This window comes from Zalophus californianus, chromosome 3 (assembly GCF_009762305.2).
Source record: "Zalophus californianus isolate mZalCal1 chromosome 3, mZalCal1.pri.v2, whole genome shotgun sequence".
NCBI classification, from domain to species: Eukaryota; Metazoa; Chordata; class Mammalia; order Carnivora; family Otariidae; genus Zalophus; species Zalophus californianus.
Window position 1 is genome coordinate 162,427,178 of NC_045597.1, and position 17,551 is coordinate 162,444,728.

General features: G+C 36.2%; 1 protein-coding gene across 3 annotated transcripts in view; it reads left to right on the top strand.

Moving 5' to 3' along the window:
• FAM117B (family with sequence similarity 117 member B) overlaps positions 1-17,551 on the top strand; it is a 72,615-nt gene that overhangs the window by 21,950 nt on the left and 33,114 nt on the right. For all 3 annotated transcript variants that reach the window (XM_027590526.2, XM_027590527.2, XM_027590528.2), the window contains exon 2: positions 13,457-13,608. In XM_027590526.2, the coding sequence (XP_027446327.2) occupies positions 13,457-13,608 (152 nt within the window). The remainder of the gene's footprint in view (positions 1-13,456; positions 13,609-17,551) is intronic.

Genomic DNA, 17,551 nt, shown 5'->3' on the forward strand with positions numbered 1-17,551 from the left:
CTTTGCTTGAAGAACTCTTCCTACCTAGCTAACTCATGCTAATTTTTCAGGTCTCAGCTTGATGACGCTTCCTGTTTCACAAGCTTTCAGAGCAATCTGTTCTTCTCCCTTCTTAAGACTCATTAGGTTTCTGATTGCTTGTTTAGAACCTGCCTATCCCAACAGATTGTAAATGAGCATAGCGCCTGGCAATATGTTGGTTTCAAATATTTTTAATTTTTAAAAATAATATGTGTACATGATTAAAAGAAGCTCATGCTTCATGGAAGGATTTAAAATGGAAAGTATATATACTTCTCCATGGCCCCTTATATACAGTTTTTTGGATATTCTTGCAGAATTTTTATATAGTGATACATTCCTGTACACATACCCCACATGCATACATGTATTTTATTTACTTTTTATTCATTTATTTTAAATATTTTATTCATTTGTCAGAGAGAAAGGCAGGGAGAGAGAGAGCACAAGTTGGGGGGCAGCAGGCAGAGGCAGAAGCAGACTCCCTGCTGAGCAAGGAGCCCGACTTGGGACTCGATCCCAGGACCCGGGATCATGACCTGAGCCAAAGGCAGAAGCTTAACTAACTGAGTCACCCAGGCGTTCCTTCATACATACATATTTTATAAATTTTTAGCAAATTTAGTAGAATGGTATACTGTATACAAAATTACACATTTTTGTTAAACTTGGAGTGTTTTCTATACATAGAGCTGTTTCTCTTTCGGAAAGACTGTATGTTTAACTTTTTTTTAGGTATAAATTATGTAGAATAGACCTCACTCATTTTATTGAAATTGTATTTTCTATGTAGATGTATCATGATTTAATAAATCTTAATACATAAACTATATCTAGATTAATACTTGAAATTATTTTTTTATAAAATATGTATGATGTACCAGGGATGGTTCTAAATGCTCTGCATTGATTTTTTTTTTGAATAGTCTTTGCAACAAATCTTAAACAGAGTATCATAACTACCCCATTTTACAGATGGGGAAATTGAAAGTACAGAGATGTAAATAACATGCAAAATCATACATCTGGTAAATGATCAAGGTTTTTAATCCATACAGTCTGGTGGGCAGAACCTCTTTTTTTTTTTTTTTTTTTTTTTTTTAAAGATTTATTTATTTGAGAGAGCGAGAATGAGAGAGAGAGAGTACATGAGAGGGGAGAGGGTCAGAGGGAGAAGCAGGCTCCTCGCCGAGCAGGGAGCCCGATGCGGGACTCGATCCCGGGACTCCAGGATCATGACCTGAGCCGAAGGCAGTCGCTTAACCAACTGAGCCACCCAGGCGCCCAGAACCTCTTTTTTAACCACTATATTCTACTGGCTCTTTCTAGGAACAATAGGAAAAATAGGAAATACAGGCTGGGGCAAATTTGGAGGAGTGTTTAAATGCCGGGTTAAGATTATAGATTTTATTCAATGTGTATTGTGGAATCATTGAAAAGTTTTGAGGGAATTAGTAACATAAACAAATGATAGCAGAGTGTAGGATGGAGGGATGGAGAAGCTGAAGGCAGGCTAGTTTGGTGCAATAGTTCAAGAAGTGATGGAAAGCTGAAATTAGGACTGTAGTAATGGGTATTGAAAGGAAGGAATGGCTAGAAAGGTATTGTCTTGGTGAATCTTACAGTTTTGGTTGGAGGGTTAAGAGGAGAGGAGAGGGTTAAGTGATTTGGGGAGGCCAAGAGTGCTTTTACCTCAGGGCTTTTTCATCTTGTTCTTTCCAGCAGGATTACTCCTCAGATACCCTGGTCTTTCTCCTGTGTTTGTTCTAAGGTCTCTATTTACATGTCACCTTACCAGAAAGGCTTTCCCTAACTTCTGTATAAAATGGCAACCCCTCAGGGGTGCCTGGGTGGTGCAGTCTCTTAAGCATATGACTCTTGGTTTCAACTCAGTCATGATCTCAGGATCGTGAGATAGTCCCACATCAGGCTCCCGGTGGAGTCTGCTGAAGACTCTTTCTCCCTCTCCCTCTGCCCCTCCACACTGTGCTCTTTTCTTTCACTAAAATAAATAAATAAGTCTTTTTAAAAAAATAATGGCAACCCCCTACAGCATGCTCCCTAACTCCTTCACTCCACTTTGTTTTTCTCTATTGTTAGTATCTAATGTATTTGTTGGTTTTATGGTCCACTTTCCCTATTAGAATAGGTTTTCCAATAGCAGCAACCTTTCTCTTTTCTTCATTCCTGTATCTATAATAGATACTTAGTACATGTGTATTGAATGAATGTTGTTGAAGGTAGGCAACATAGTTTGGATAGAGAAGGCAATAGAAATGATAGGTTCAGAATTGCTTGTGGTTTACCTCTCTAAACATATATGGTAGGGAGTTCTAAATTTATGTCTCATGCAAAGGAAAGAGCTAATGGTATGGATGTTAGTAAGTACAACATGTATGTACTGATTGATATTAAAATTCTAAAGTACCTTTTGAAATATGAAACTTAAGTTCTTTTTACTTATTGTATTTTGTTCCTTTATTGTCTCTCTTTGAAGACTGTTATTAGCAAGTGTTTATTAGTTGCAGATGGATCTGTTTATTTTAGTTTGGGTTGGGAGTTTTTTGTTTGTTTGTTTGTTTTCAAGAGAAGTGAAAGACTACAGTGGAGCCCAGAAAAGAGCTATGGCATATTTATGAACTGAAGTAGCATATATTTTGTTTACAGCTGGCTGATGTTGTATATGTTAGAGGGCTAAGTCCTTGTTTCACCACAAAGCATTTCCTCTCACTGCTTGTTTTGGACTTGATTTTAGTATAAAAAAAAAGTTGCTAGTGCCGGCTTTAGAGTGATGAATTAAAGGCCAATCATTCCTTCATAAAGTTTTCACCTCATTTCTTTCCCTTCATAAGGAACTTTTATTAAAGAATCATGTCTAACTTTTTGCTTCCTGTTCATGCCTCAGACTATTCAGTGTGACTTCTGCCTGCTGGCTTTATTGAAATGGCTTTTGACTTTTGAAGGGAGTACAGTATCCTCTACGTGCTAGGAGTTTTCTGTATTTTTTCTTTTTAATCCTCACAGTGATCCAGTGGCAGTGTCTTTCTCAAACTTCTCTTTCTTTGCAGGTCCCTGGAATATTCTTGTTTCCTAGGGTTCCAGTCAGTACTCACTTCTCTTACGTGTCATCAACTGTTTGTGTACCAATATCTTTTTACACAGATTACTTCCAAATTTGTCCTTCTGGCATAGAACTTCAGACACACTCTGTAGACACACTAATGTGTAAAACATTCTATACCTATATGAAACTTAGTGGATTTGAAACTGAACTAATTATAGTCTAGTTGCCCAAGCCTGAAACTTTTGAAAGTCATAATAATGCTAGTTGCTGTTCACTGTGTCCTGGCTTTGTGCATAAGCGTTGTCATTTCCTCCTCACAACAACTCTGTTTATTTTACAGATGCATTAAGAGAGGTTCAGAACAGTTAAGTAACTTAACGCGGTGGCAGTATAGCTGATGGAGTTGGATTTGAACAAGGTCTAGATAGTTCCAAATTCCATATTCTTTCCAATCTGCTGCACTCTGTCCTCGTCCTTTCATCATGAGCAGTGTGTAAACACCCCTAAGAGGACTCAGTACTATCAGTCTCTTGAATTGCTCAGAAATATTTCAAGGTCTTGATTCTAGTTGCCTTGCTCACTTGGATTATTGCAATAGCCGCTTGACATATTTTCCTGACTTAATTTATTCTCCATCCATACTGCTGCCTAAAAAATTGCTTCTAAAATGCTGATTATATCATTTCCCTTAAGAAATCCAAAATTGGGGGTGCCTGGGTGGCTCAGTCGGTTAAGTTTCCGACTCTTGATTTTGGCTCAGGTCATGATCTCTCAGGGTTGTGAGCCCAGGCCCTGCTTCGGGCTCCATACTGGATGTGGAGCCTGCTTAAGATTCTCTCTCTCCCTTTCCCTGTCCCTTTGCCACCCTCCTCCCACTCTGTGTGCATGCACAGGCATGCACGTGCTCTCTCTCTCTTAAAAATAAAGAAAGAAAGAAAGAAAAAAATCCAAAATCTTTGGCATAACATTCAAGACCTTCTCTGGACAATTCGTGGTCATACTGCATTGTCCTTTTGTTTCAGCTGTTATAAAGTACATGTAGTTCCTATAGCTATATTTCACCTTTTTTTTTTCTTTTGGCATATCCATTAGAATCCCATTTTTAAGAGTTGACTCAAGTGCTACCTCTGTTACAAAACCTCTGCTCTTCTAGACATTTCTTCTTCTCTTGGGTATCCCTCATTTGTGATTACTGCTACCTTGGTCATACTTCTGAGATGGCTCTCAATTGGTCCCACTTTCTGGTATCCATGCCCTTGTGTAATACCCTCCCCTTGATTGTGAGCTGGACCTAGTGACTCAATTCTGACAAAAGAATACAGCAGAAATGATGGGCTGCCATTACTGAGATTAGGTTACCAAAAGATTGTCATTTGCATCTTGCCTTCCCTCATTTGTTCTCTGTGAGTTCTCATTCTGTTGGATAGCAACTTGTTATATTTAAGTAGTGCTAGGGAGAGGCCCAAGTGGAAAGAAACTGATGTCTCTGGCCAACAAAAGTCAGCAAGGACCTGAGGTCTGCCATTAGCCCTATGAAAGAGCCTGGAAGCAGATCCTTCTCCACTTAAACCTTGGTAACTGCAGCCGACACCTTGATTGCATCTGTGTGAGATACCAAATCAGAGACTCTCAGATAAATTCACACCTAGATTTCTGACCCATGAGATCCATGAGATAATGAGTATTTGATGTGTTAAGCCAAAAGTTTTAGAGTAACTTGTTTTGCAGCAATAGTTAACTAATACAGGTTTTGGAAACTACAAGTGGGGTGTTGCTATAACAAATATATATAAATGTGAGAGTGACTTTGGAACCAGGCAGTGAATGGAGGTTGTAAGAATTTTGTTGATCATGATAGAGAAGTTTCTTTGAACAGACTATAAATTTGGGCTTTGATGAAGCTGCAAGTGAGGGCTCAAAAGGAAATGAGAAATGTTCAAAACTGAAGGAAAGGGGGTTTCTTGTTATACTGAGGCAGAAGTCTTAGCAACACTCTTGCCTTCAGTAGTATGGAAAGTAGGAAATGTGCCTCATGAACAGGGTGATCTAGCTGTGGAGCTTTCTAAGCAAAGTGTGGAACAGATTTCTTCTTGTTGCCTCTAGTAAAATGTGAGGTGCCTGTGAGTTCTCTTAACGCTGGACATAACCACTCTTCTAGTATTTGTCATATTATCTTGTATGTACTTAATTACCTGTATTTCTTAGTAGGCTGTGAGTCCTGTGACAGGCCTTTTAATGTATAGAGTAGCATTTTAATTAAAACACAGAGATTATCAGACTGAACTAACAAAGAGCAAGATTCAATTATATGCAACCTAAAGACTTTAAAGAAATGGGTAAGTTAAAAGTAGAGAGTGGGGAAATAGGCACTGTACAGAACTGAACATAAGCTAGAGTATTGATTACTATTTAAAGTAGACTTAAGAATAAGGAAAAGAGAGATTTCATAATGACAAGGGATCAATTTAATAATGTATTTTTTAAGTGTGTTTCCATTAGTAAAGCTTCAAAATTCATGAAGCTGAGATCAACATTCTTTTCCTAGTAATGATAATAGAAGTAGAGAGAAAAATCAGTAAGCAGTTAGAAGACTTAAGCAACATTATCAACAAACAATCTAATTTGCATTTATAGAGCATTCAACAGCAGCACAGTACACATTGTTTTCAACTGCACATGGAACATTCAGTAAGATAAACCATAGGCTGAACCATAGGATAAGTCTCATTTACTTCAAAAGGAGTGAAATCATAATAGAAATGTTCTCTGAACACAACAGAATTAAATTAGAAATCAGTAACAGGAAGCTGTATGGGAAATATTTGGAAATTGAAAAAACTTTCTAAATAATCCATGTGTCAAAGAAGAAACCACAAGGGAAATTAGAAAATATTTTGAATGGTGGTGAAGCAACATAAATTATTTGGGATACAGCTAAGACATGCTTAGAGAGAAATGTATAGTTTTGAAAGATGCTTATATTGGAAAGGAAGAAAAATCCAAAATCAATAATTTTCTAAGCGTCTTATCTTAAGTTAGAAAAAGGAGAGCAGGGGCGCCTGGGTGGCTCAGTCGTTAAGTGTCTGCCTTCTGCTCAGGTCATGGTCCCAGGGTCCTGGGATCGAGCCCCACATTGGGCTCCGTGCTTAGGGGGAAGCATGCTTCTCCCTCTCCTACTCCCTCTGCTTGTGTTCCCTCTCTTGCTGTGTCTCTCTCTGTGAAATAAATAAATAAAATCTTAAAAAAAAAAAAGCAAATTAAACTCAAAGAAAGTAGTGGAAGGAAATAAAACAAATTGGTGACTTAGAACATTGATAAAATAATAGAGAAAAATCCATGAAATAAAAAGCTGGTTCTTTGAAAGGATAAAAATGATAAACCTTTAGTTAGATTGATGAAGGGAGAAAAGATTCAAAATTACCAATGTCAGGAATGAAAGGGTATTACTACACATTCTACATAAAAGTATAATAAAGGATCATTGTGGACTTTATGCCAGTAAATTCAACAATTTAGACAAATTCCTTATGAGACAAACTACCAAAACTGACACAAGAAGAGATAGAAAATCTGAATATTCCTTTATCGCTATTATCAACTAAAGAAATTGAATTCATAATTAAACCTCATAAAGAAAACTGTCCAGATATCTTCAAAGGTGAATTCTATAGAACTCTTAAGAAAGAAATAATATGAATTGTCCCTAAGTACTTTCAGAAAATAGAAAATATTTCACTATCTCAGTTTATGAGGTAGTGTAACTCCAATATCAAAGCCATTTTAAGAAAACTACGTAACAATATCCTTCATAAATACACAAAACTCCTTAACAGATCATTATTAAGTCAAATCCAGCAATATAAATATGATGATGATATATTGGGACTACTAAGTGGAATTTATGCCAAGTATGCAAGTTTGGTTTAATAGTTAAAAAAAAAATCAATATACAGTGAATCCTTACTATTCAGAGATTCCATATTTGAGAATTTGCCCACTAGCTAAAAATTTATTTGTAACTCTAAAATCAATACTTGTGATACTTTGGACTATAAATGAAAAATTTGAGTCACCTGATGCACATATTCCCAGCTAAGGTAGAACAAAGCACTCTGCCTTCTTTCAGTTCTCATATTGTAAACAAGTATTCTTTTCACAGTCTATTTAGTTTTACATTTTTCTCATTTTTTGCTTTTTTGTTAATTTTTTTCTTTAAAATGGTCTCCAAGTAAATGCTGATGTGCTGTCCAGTGTTTCTAAACATAAGAAGGTTGTTATGTGCTTTATGGAGAAAATATGTGTGTTAGGTAAACTTTGTTAAGCATGAGTTATAGTGGTGTTGGCCATGATTTCAATGTTTATGAATCAGTCCTATGTATTAAATAAGGTGTCTAAACAGAAATCCATAAAACAAAGCTGTTTATTAATTGGTTGATGAAAATGTTGTGATCAGAGGCTCATAGGGGTCTATCCTTGGATTTCCCTTAGGAACAGTGGTTCAGTGTTCACTATTTCAGTGTTCATTGGATACTGTACAGAATGTAAATACTACAAATAATGAGAATCGACTGTATTTCACCCTGTTTCCTAAGAGCAAAGAAGGAAAATCATGATTATCTCAGCTTATGCAGAAAATTGTATTTGACAAAATTAAACATCCCTTCTTGTTAAAAACTCTCAGGAAACTAGGACTGAAGGAGAACTTTATTACTGAAAGACTGCTTTATTATATATACACGTATATATATACATACACACATAAGTCTACAGCTAACATCTTTTTTTCCCCCATAAGATCAGGAATAAATCAAGGATTTTAGCCCCTGTGACTCCTATTCTCATCTTAAAATTTACATTAACAGTACATAAAATTTGAAAAAATAAAACAGTACATAAAATTTGATTTTTTACTATTACATTTAAAAATTATATGAAATTGCAAAGACCTGAAATTTATATTGAAATGCAAGTAGACAAACAATATTGAAAAATAACAATTTAAAGTTGAAGAACTTACACTGTACTGCCTGTGGACAGAGATATAGCTCAGTGGAATAGAATAGAATATCCAGAAATGGCCCATGTGTTTCAGTAAATGTTCCTAAGTTCAGTAGGGAAAGTATATTTTCAAGAAATGGTTCTGGAACAGATGTGTGTGTGTGTGGATAATCCTTGATCTGTACCTCATACTATACACAAAAATGAAATCTAAGTGGATCAAAGATCAATGTCAAAGCTGGGGCACCTGGGTGGCTCAGTTGGTTAAGCGTCTGCCTTCAACTCAGGTCATGATCCCTGGGTACAGGAGATCAAGCCCCGCTTTGGGCTCCCTGCTTAGCAGAGAGTCTGCTTTTCTCTCTCCCTCTGCTGTTCTTCCTGCTTATGCGTTCTCTCTCTCTCTCTCTCTCTCTCTCAAATAAATAAATAAATAAAATCTAAAAAAAAAATAAATGTCAGGCTAAAATTGAAAAATGTCTAGAAGACAACTTAGGAGCAAATCTTCTTGATCTTAGAGTAGGCAAAGAGTTCTTAGGAAATAAACTGTTAGAAGTAGTTGATAAATTTATTATATTGAAATTAAAAATTGCTTTTCAAAAAACATCATTAAGAAAATGAAAAGACACATCTCAGACTAGACAAAAATTTTCACCTACATATATTTGATAAAGGACTTGTGTCCCGAATACAGGCATACCTTGGAGATATTGCGAGTTTGGTTCCAGACCACCACCATAAAGTGAATGTTGCAATAAAATGAGTCAAATTAGTTTTTTAATTTCCCAGTGCATATAAAAGTTATGTTTACACTACACTGTAGCCTATTAAGTGTGCAATAGCACCATGTATATATATATATATATATATAAAAGCCAAGGTATATACCTTAATTGAAAAATGGTAACCATCACATGAGCTTTCAGCGAGTCATCTTTTGCTGGTGGAGGATCTTGCCCTGATGTTAATGGCTGCTGACTGATCAGGGTGGTGGTTGCTGAAGGTTGGGGTGGCTATGGAAGTTTCTTAAAATAAAACAATAGGGAAGTTTGCCACATTGATTGACTTTTCCTGTCATGAATGATTTCTCTGTAGCATGTGATGCTTTTTGATATTTTTCATCTCTTTTAAAAGATTTTATTTATTTATTTGACAGAGAGAGACACAGTGAGAGAAGGAACACAAGCAGGGGGAGTGGGAGAGGGAGAAGCAGGCTTCCCACCGAGCAGGGAGCAGGATGCTGGGCTTGATCCCAGGACCCTGGGACCATGACCTGAGCCGAAGGCAGACACTTTACAACTGAGCCACCCAGGCGCCCCTCATCTTTTTTTGGATTGGCAGCAATTGATCAAGTACACTGCAGAATGTGGGCAAATGAGTATTCTTTGAGGGCAAAATACTTTCTGGTGAGAAGCAATGTGGCAGTGCTTAAAATTTTAACCTATGTATGTCCTTGGATATATAATTTGATGTCTAGACATTTTTTCACTAAGAGATAATTAAATGTAAAAAGATACATATCTGCCTCTGGAAATGTCCATCGTTTATGGGATTAAGTCAAGGTATATCCATTCAGTAGGATCCTATACAGCTATTAAAAATGGTAATGTATTGTAGATTTGTATTTATTGCCATGGAAATAGGTCCTCAACAAGTCCGTTTCATTTCTCAACAATAAGTAATGGCACGCCTAATGGGGCCTCATTTATATAAAATTGTGTGTGTGAGTGGTAGACAAATTTCTGAAATAAATACTCATTAAAATGGTTCTCTCTTGAGTGGTCGCCTGTTGGGGTTGCTTTTATTTGTACTGTTCAGTTTCTTTATGAGGAGTATTTATCATTTTTATACTTGAAAAAGTTTTTTTTTCCCCTTTCTGAACAAATATGAATACAGCCTTTTAAGGTGGTACCTGATTAAGTTCTGCAAATACCTAAATCTAACAAGGTCTGTAGAACCTGTTAATGTAATACCCAGGGGCTGTGGTTTGGGATGCTCTACTATGGTCATTGAAGTCACTCAGGAACCAGTAGAACTGGTCACAGTTAGCTGGGGAGTTCTGAACTCCAGAGCCCAAGGCGCTGACTGCCGTTTTTTTTAGTGTCACACCCTGCTGTGGTTAACTTCTTTAAAGACTGGACTGTTAAAAAACAAAGTCAAGTTTAAACCTTTGTTTTGTTGTTTTGATTGACTTTTTTTGTTGTTCAGCTTTATTGACATATAATTGACAAAATGGTAAGATATTTAAAGTGCACACCACGATGATTTGATAAACACATACATTGTGAAAGGGTTCCTCCAGTCTGTTTAATTCACACATCCATCACCTTACATATTTATCTTCCAAGTTCTGCACTCAGCAGATTTTAATTGTGCGATGCAGTGTTAATCAGCCCTGCCACCATGTTACATGTTAGAGCTTCAGACCTTGTTTATTTATTGTATAGCTAGAAGTTTGTGCCCTTTCATGAACTTCCCCCTATTTTCTTATGACCTGGCAATCGGTTTTCTATGAGTTTCACTTTTTTTTAAGATTCCACATGTAATTAATACTAGGCAATATTTGACTTTGTTGCTTTACTTTGGATTAATAAGTGTATCACAGTTTATTGTGCACACTTGCCCTTGTTGATGAAGAATAGTAACATTAGAAGTCATTCTCTTCTCTGCATGTATATCAGGTACTGTCTTAATCATTGGGATGGAGGGGAGGTAGAATTCCTGCCCTCCAAAGTTTTATTCTCTAGTGGAGCATTCAAGGGACTATTTCTGTGAACCATGCTATGGCAGCGCACAGTAGGACTTTTGACTTAGAAGTTGATGTGTTTCTTGGGCTTGGGTAGTTGTTCAAGGAAGATTTTCCAGAGGAAATATCTGAACTGAATTTTGAATTTCAGTTTAGACAGCTGAAGTTTTCAAAGGTTAAACACGAATTAGCCAAACCAAAGAAAGGGGTATCTAGGGAAATCTAAGTGGAGACAAAGGCGTGGAGGCATGCAAGGGCATGGCACTTGTTGGGAACTGCAGGTCATTCAGCCTGTAGGGATTGAGGTGGTGCAGGCATTGGAGTGAGGCTGGGGAAGCCCGATCAAGAAGGGTCTTGTCAGCTGTCAAAGAGGTTCTTTCTCTGGACTTCCTTATAAATACAGCCTTTGTTCAGGTAGGATGGGAATCTTTGAGTCATCTTTGACTCTTGAGGCTCCCTCCCATCCCTTAAACTCCCTCATAATTAGGCACCAAATCCTGTCAATTTTGGGGACTTGGATTGAAATGGAATAATGACAAGCTAATGTAGACTGTGCTCTTTACAGGAGACTGTAACTTAGTCTTTTTAATTTCTAGGGCTTTGCACTGGCTCACAGACCTTTAATAAATGTTCAAAATTAATGGGTTACAGGAAGGGAGTTCTAAAGAGAAAATGTTTTGTATTTTTACATGTGACCATGTGTAATTTTCTATTCTCCCATTTCATTATGGAAAATTTAATCTTAGGAGACCTAGTTGAAAAGTCAACTCTTGGATAATTAAAAATCTTCAAAATGGAATTAGACCCATTAGTAAGGACTATTTGATTAGGGTACTCGTGGGTGACTAAAGCAGCATCACAGTAGGGGAAAAAAGTACCAGACAGCTTCTGGCAGTTTCATTTTGATGAATACACCCCAGTTTACAGAGTATATGTGTCTTTTTTTTTTTTTTCCTAGCTGAGAACAATCTTCTTGTGACTGTCCCAATAGAGATTAATTTTTTAGTTAAAGGAAAATTGTGAACTTGTACATTTATTGCTTTTCACTTGTCATAATGTGAGAACATGCTTTCTTGAACTTGTGGATATGTACTCTATTTTCTGTTTATTATAAAAGAAAGACTACACAGGGATGGTTAGCATTTGCAACAATTAGGCATTGTTTTAGTGAAATAATTGTGCCGTTTTGAAAGCAAATTATGTATCAGGCATATCTGAAGCAGCCTTATGATTATCAGCAACACAGCTGCTGTAACTATTATGTTAGTGGAATTGAATCTTTTGTTACATGGGTCACATAACCAGCAACTGAACTTTTATACTTGTAACTATGCAAGACTCTTATTAAGACATAATGTAATACAAATGGGGGGGTGTCTCAAAGTGTTTTCATATGTGAGCTTAAGAAGAGCAAAGTATTTGTTATATAGAACTGGAATGATACCATTATAATACAGTCCTACTTATGCATATATTTATATTTAATATTTCTCAAGTCTTTTCTTTCTATGTTTATTATTTTTAAAGCTTTTCTTTTCCTTCCTTGCCTGCTTGCTTGCTTCTTTGCTTGCTTTCTCTTTCTCTCTTTCTTTTGCTTTCTTTCCTTTTAAAGCATAAATTAGCTAAGCCTATTTCCTTGCCCCATTAAAAAAAAAAAGGAGATATAAAGGTGTTTTTCCTGTGTCACCTCTCACTTCCCATTACCTCTAGTTTTTTTAGTTTTTATTTTTTGCTTACATCTAAATATACATATCCTGTAGCTTGCAATGGAAAAGACTTTGCCTTTGTGGCTTCAACAATAGCTCCTGTAGCCTGGTTAATATAGTTTTACTGTAACAAAATCTCCTTGAGATATGTGTGTATAGAGCTGATTAAAATGGAATTTTCCTGTGACTGTCTTAACTGCCTTATATCATTTTGAGTATAGGTGGTGTAATGATAAGTATTTTGTGTGTTATACCTATTTAATCTTAAAACCAAGATGAACATTTTTAAAATGGGTAGATATACATTTGTCTTATTTTCTGTTTTTCTGTAGAGATGATTACAGTTGTAACAAATAATACAAGTCTTGTATACTTTGCCGCCATCTCCCTCAATGATAACATTTTGTAGAACGGTAGTACAATATTACAACCAGGATATGGATGTTGTATGATTTGCTCTTAATTCAGATTTTTCCAGTTTTACTTGAACTCGTTTGTGCATGCATATAATTCTGTACTGTTTAATCTCCTTTGTATGTTTGTATATCCATCACTGCAGTCAAGCTGAACAGCTCCTTATCACAAGGGTCTCTCGTTGCCCTTTTATAACGCCTGCTTCTCTTCTGCCACTTCATTTTCCCTCTCCTAGCTCTAACTTCTGGCAGCTACTAATCTTTCCTCCATTTCTAAAATTTTTTCATTTCAGTAATGTTATATAAAGGAAATCCTACGGTATGTAGCCATTTGAGATTAACTTTTTCACTCAGTGTAATTCCTTGGAGATTCATCCAAGTTTGTGTGAATCAGTAGCTTATTCACTTGTTTTTTTATATTTAAGTTATTTCCACATCGTTTAAAACTTAGTTTCTACTTTGTTTCCTTCCTAATCTATTTTAAAAATACATATATTTGTTTTAAATCTAGGTGACAAAACACGACCACCATCCTCGAGCCCCTCTAGTATTATCCGCCGGACTTCCTCTCTGGATACACTTGCTGCTCCATACCTTGCAGGACACTGGCCTCGTGATAGTCATGGGCAAGCTGCTCCTTGCATGAGGGACAAGGCTACACAGGTAGGTGTATTAAAATTCCTATCCTGAAGTGTTTTACTCTGAAACCGTTTCTCATAACATTATTTGTTTTATGCTGTGCTCAAATTCTTAAAACATTAGTGTGTATTAGAATTACCTGAGAAGCTTATCAAAAGTGCAGATACTCCAGTAGGCTTTGGTTGAGGCTTGGGAATGTGCATTTTAAATAGTTCCCAAAGTAATTCCAATACATAAGGATAATTTATGGACACACTTCCCCCCCACCCACTTCCTCTTTATTGTTAGTTTAGAACATCAGAATAGATTTAATATATTGAATTTTTAACAGTAAGGGTTACTTTACTTTCCATCTAACCTTATATTTTTGTGCCAAAAATCGTCACATGTTGGAAGATAGGGATTATATTATGTTGCAGATAGATTCTGTAAATGTAAATGTCCTGACAAAGAGACCCTGGAAGCAGAATTTTATACTTTTAGATTTATGAAATTTTTTAATTAAAAGGATCTTAAGAAGGGCACCTGGCTGGCTTAGCTGGAAGAGCATGCAGCTCTTGATCTTTGGGGTTGTGAGTTCAAGCCCCATGCTGGGTATAGAGATTACTAAAAGTAAATGAAAAAAAGGTTCTTAAGAGATCATTTAGATCTACTTCCTGATTTTACAAATGAGGAAGCTGAGGTCCAAGATCATGAAGCCAGGTGATGACTTTCATAGCACTTATGGTTTAGTTTTTTTTGTAACGCTTACTATAATTAATATTTGTCTAATCATTTATTTAATATTTCTCATAGTTACTAGATGTTGAGCCCATGGCCTAGCTCATCCATTTCTGTATTTTCATCTCCAGGATTTAGTACTGTACCTGAAAGAGTAAACACTCAAGGATTGTTTGCAAAGGAATGAATGAGCAGAATAGTTAAAGCTTTATTGCTAGTGAAGAATGAAAATCAGTTAAAGAGTTAAAAGATTCTTTATACTGACTGTTGAAAATCAATTAAGGTATATCTCGATTTAGACTTCAAATTTACATCACTGATGGTAGCTTGATCCCAGCACTTTATGAAGAGAATGTCCTTTTATAGAACCAAGTAAACATACTTTGTAGTGGTTTTTGGATTTGCATTTTGGTTTCCAAAATTCCACATATTCTTGTTGGGCTTAGTTTGTTTTGTGTTCTGATATTCTTGAAACGGAGTCCCACTGTTAGGATAGATGCTTGGGATATGAGATTACCTTGAGGTTTATATCCCAGTGGCAAATACAGAAATGAAAACAGTCTGGGCTCCTCAAATTTACGAATATTTTGAGAAACTGACTTTAACCAAAGAGTTATAGAAGAGTCTCCATTTATTCAAAATCTGTAAGTTTGCTGAGATTAGGTCAATATAGTATGGAAAATGAGTAGTTCCTACTTGCTTTCTGCTTAATCCACATGCCATGTTTAAATTACTCTGGGTATATTTCCTTGAACATTTCTGCAACCCTTGTTATCTCCTCTGCAGTTTCAGGTTCAGTGGGTTCAGATATTTTGTCTTAACAGTAAGAATAAACAATCTTAGAATCCACTGGGAGCCCACCTAACTCTGACTATATTGAATTAAAGTTAAACCCCATACTCTCTTCACCTTTTTCTAAAGGACCCCCAAATTGGGAATGTTAAGGGTACAAATATAAAGAAAACTTATAATTATCATACTGTTAATCTTGCTTGTAAAGTTCACATTAGAATCCCCTAAGGTATAATGCAGCAATAGCTGGGCACTCTAATCTTTCATTTACATAAGTTCTCAAATTCTCTGTTGGTAGATGTTGGATTCCCTAATATATGTATAATATATGTTAATTAAGTCAGCTTTTTAAAGATTTTTTTTTTTTTTAAAGAGAGAGGTAGAGAGCATGAGCAGGGGGGAGGGGCAGAAGGAGAGGAAGAGAGAGAGTCCCAAGCAGATTCTATGCTGAGCATGTAGCCCGATGGGGGGGCTCGATCTCAGTATCATGACCCGGAGATCATGACCTGAGCCAAAACCCAAGAGTCGGATGCTTAACTGACTGAGCCATTCCAGGTGCCCCTTAAATCAGCTTTTTAAAAATTGGTAAAATGTATTTAACATAAAATTTACAATTTTTAAGTATACAATTAAGTAGCATTAATTACATTCACAATGTTATGCAACCATTGCCATTATCTGTTTCCAAAACTTCTCATCACCCCAAACAAGAACTCTGTAACTCCTCTTTCTTTCTCCAGTATCTGTAACCACTATTCAACTTTCTGTTTCTGTGAATTTGCCTGTTCTAGATATTTCATATAAGTAGAAGCATACAATGTTTGTATTTTTATATCTGACTCATTTTGCTTAGCGTTATGTTTTCAAGATTTATCCATGTTGAACCATTTCTTTTTCATGGCTGAATAATATTCCATTGTATGGGTAAACATGTTTATTGATTTATCTATTTGTGGACATTTGGGTTTTTTACACATTTTGGCTATTGTGAACAATGCTGAAATGAACATTGCTTTATAGGTATCTGTTTGAATCTCCGCTTTCAATTCCTTTTGGTACATATGTAGGAGTAAAATTGCTGAGTCATATATTTAGCTTTTTGAGGAACTGCCAAACTGTTTTCCACAGCATCTGCACCAGTTTATATTCCCTCCAGCAATGTAAAGGGGCTCCAGTTTCTCCATATCCTCACCAAGACTTATTTTCCTGTTTTTTTCTTCACTATAGCTATCGTAATAGGTATGAAATTGTATCTCATGGGTTTTATTTATATTTTCCTAATGACTAATGATCTTGAGCATCTTTTCATGTGCTTTTTGTGTATCTTTGAAGTTCAGTCGCTTTTGTGCCTTTGTTTCCTCTTTGTAAAATGGGAAAAGAATAGTACCTATCTTTTAAGATTATTATGAGGGTTAAACAAGGAAATATGTGTAAAACACTTAGAACAGTGTCTGGCACATAGTAAGCATTTAGTAAATGCTTGCCGTTAAAATTACTACCTTTGATTATCGTCAGAACAAGGATGGCATGTTGGTTTTCTATCTTAGGCAGTTTGTCAATTGCTTTTAGCTTCCTGGAGCATTATGTTGAAAAAGATTCAGGCTAACGATTCCTGATTGGCTATTTTGCCGTATTTGAGAGGCCCTGGGCTCTTATCAGTCAGTCCATATAGTGCTAGAGCAGTAAGTATGATGGAAGTAATTTATTTTATATTATAGATGGGTGCTTCCAGGAAGTTCCTCCTAGACTTTTGACAAAACATCATGTCACCACTGTGAGCCCTGGTTCTTCATTAAAAAAAAAAATTATGTGTGAGTCTAAGGTCTGTGTAAGTATCTCAGGGATGAGTGAGAATGGAAAGAAGAGGTTCTGGAAAATACAGAGAAAGGCATCATCAAAAAAGTTTAGGAATATGGCAGCAAGTTTTTAAAGATGTTAATCTCCCCTCCTCCCCTCCCCCCACCCCATTATTTGCTTTGGTCATGAGGATGAGTGGATGATTAAAATTTTATTGTACATGATTATTTGTCATCCTAATAACTTGACACAAAGATAGCAAAAATACGGCATCATTTCTTTATTTCTGTATCTTTGGCAGGCATTGCTCATTCCCTGTGAACTCAAATAGCCTGAGAGTCTCTCTAGTGCAGTGCTTTAGCTTGCCATTGCCAGTGGATCGGGGCTGGTCTACCATTTCTGCTTTAGAGTTTGGTACACTCCTTAATACTACATTGTCCCCAGCCTCTGCCTCCTGTCCCCCCACCTCCCATGTTCTTTTAAAGATTCCTTTAAAAACTGACCATTTATCAGTTTGCCCTCCCAATTTAGACTAATTTATATTTCCACCATTATCTGTGTTGCAGTTCTGTTAATTTAATTCACTTAATTAGTAAGGGATACCTTTTGAATTTTCTGACTATACCAATTTGTGTGTGGGATAAAATGAAATGTGTAT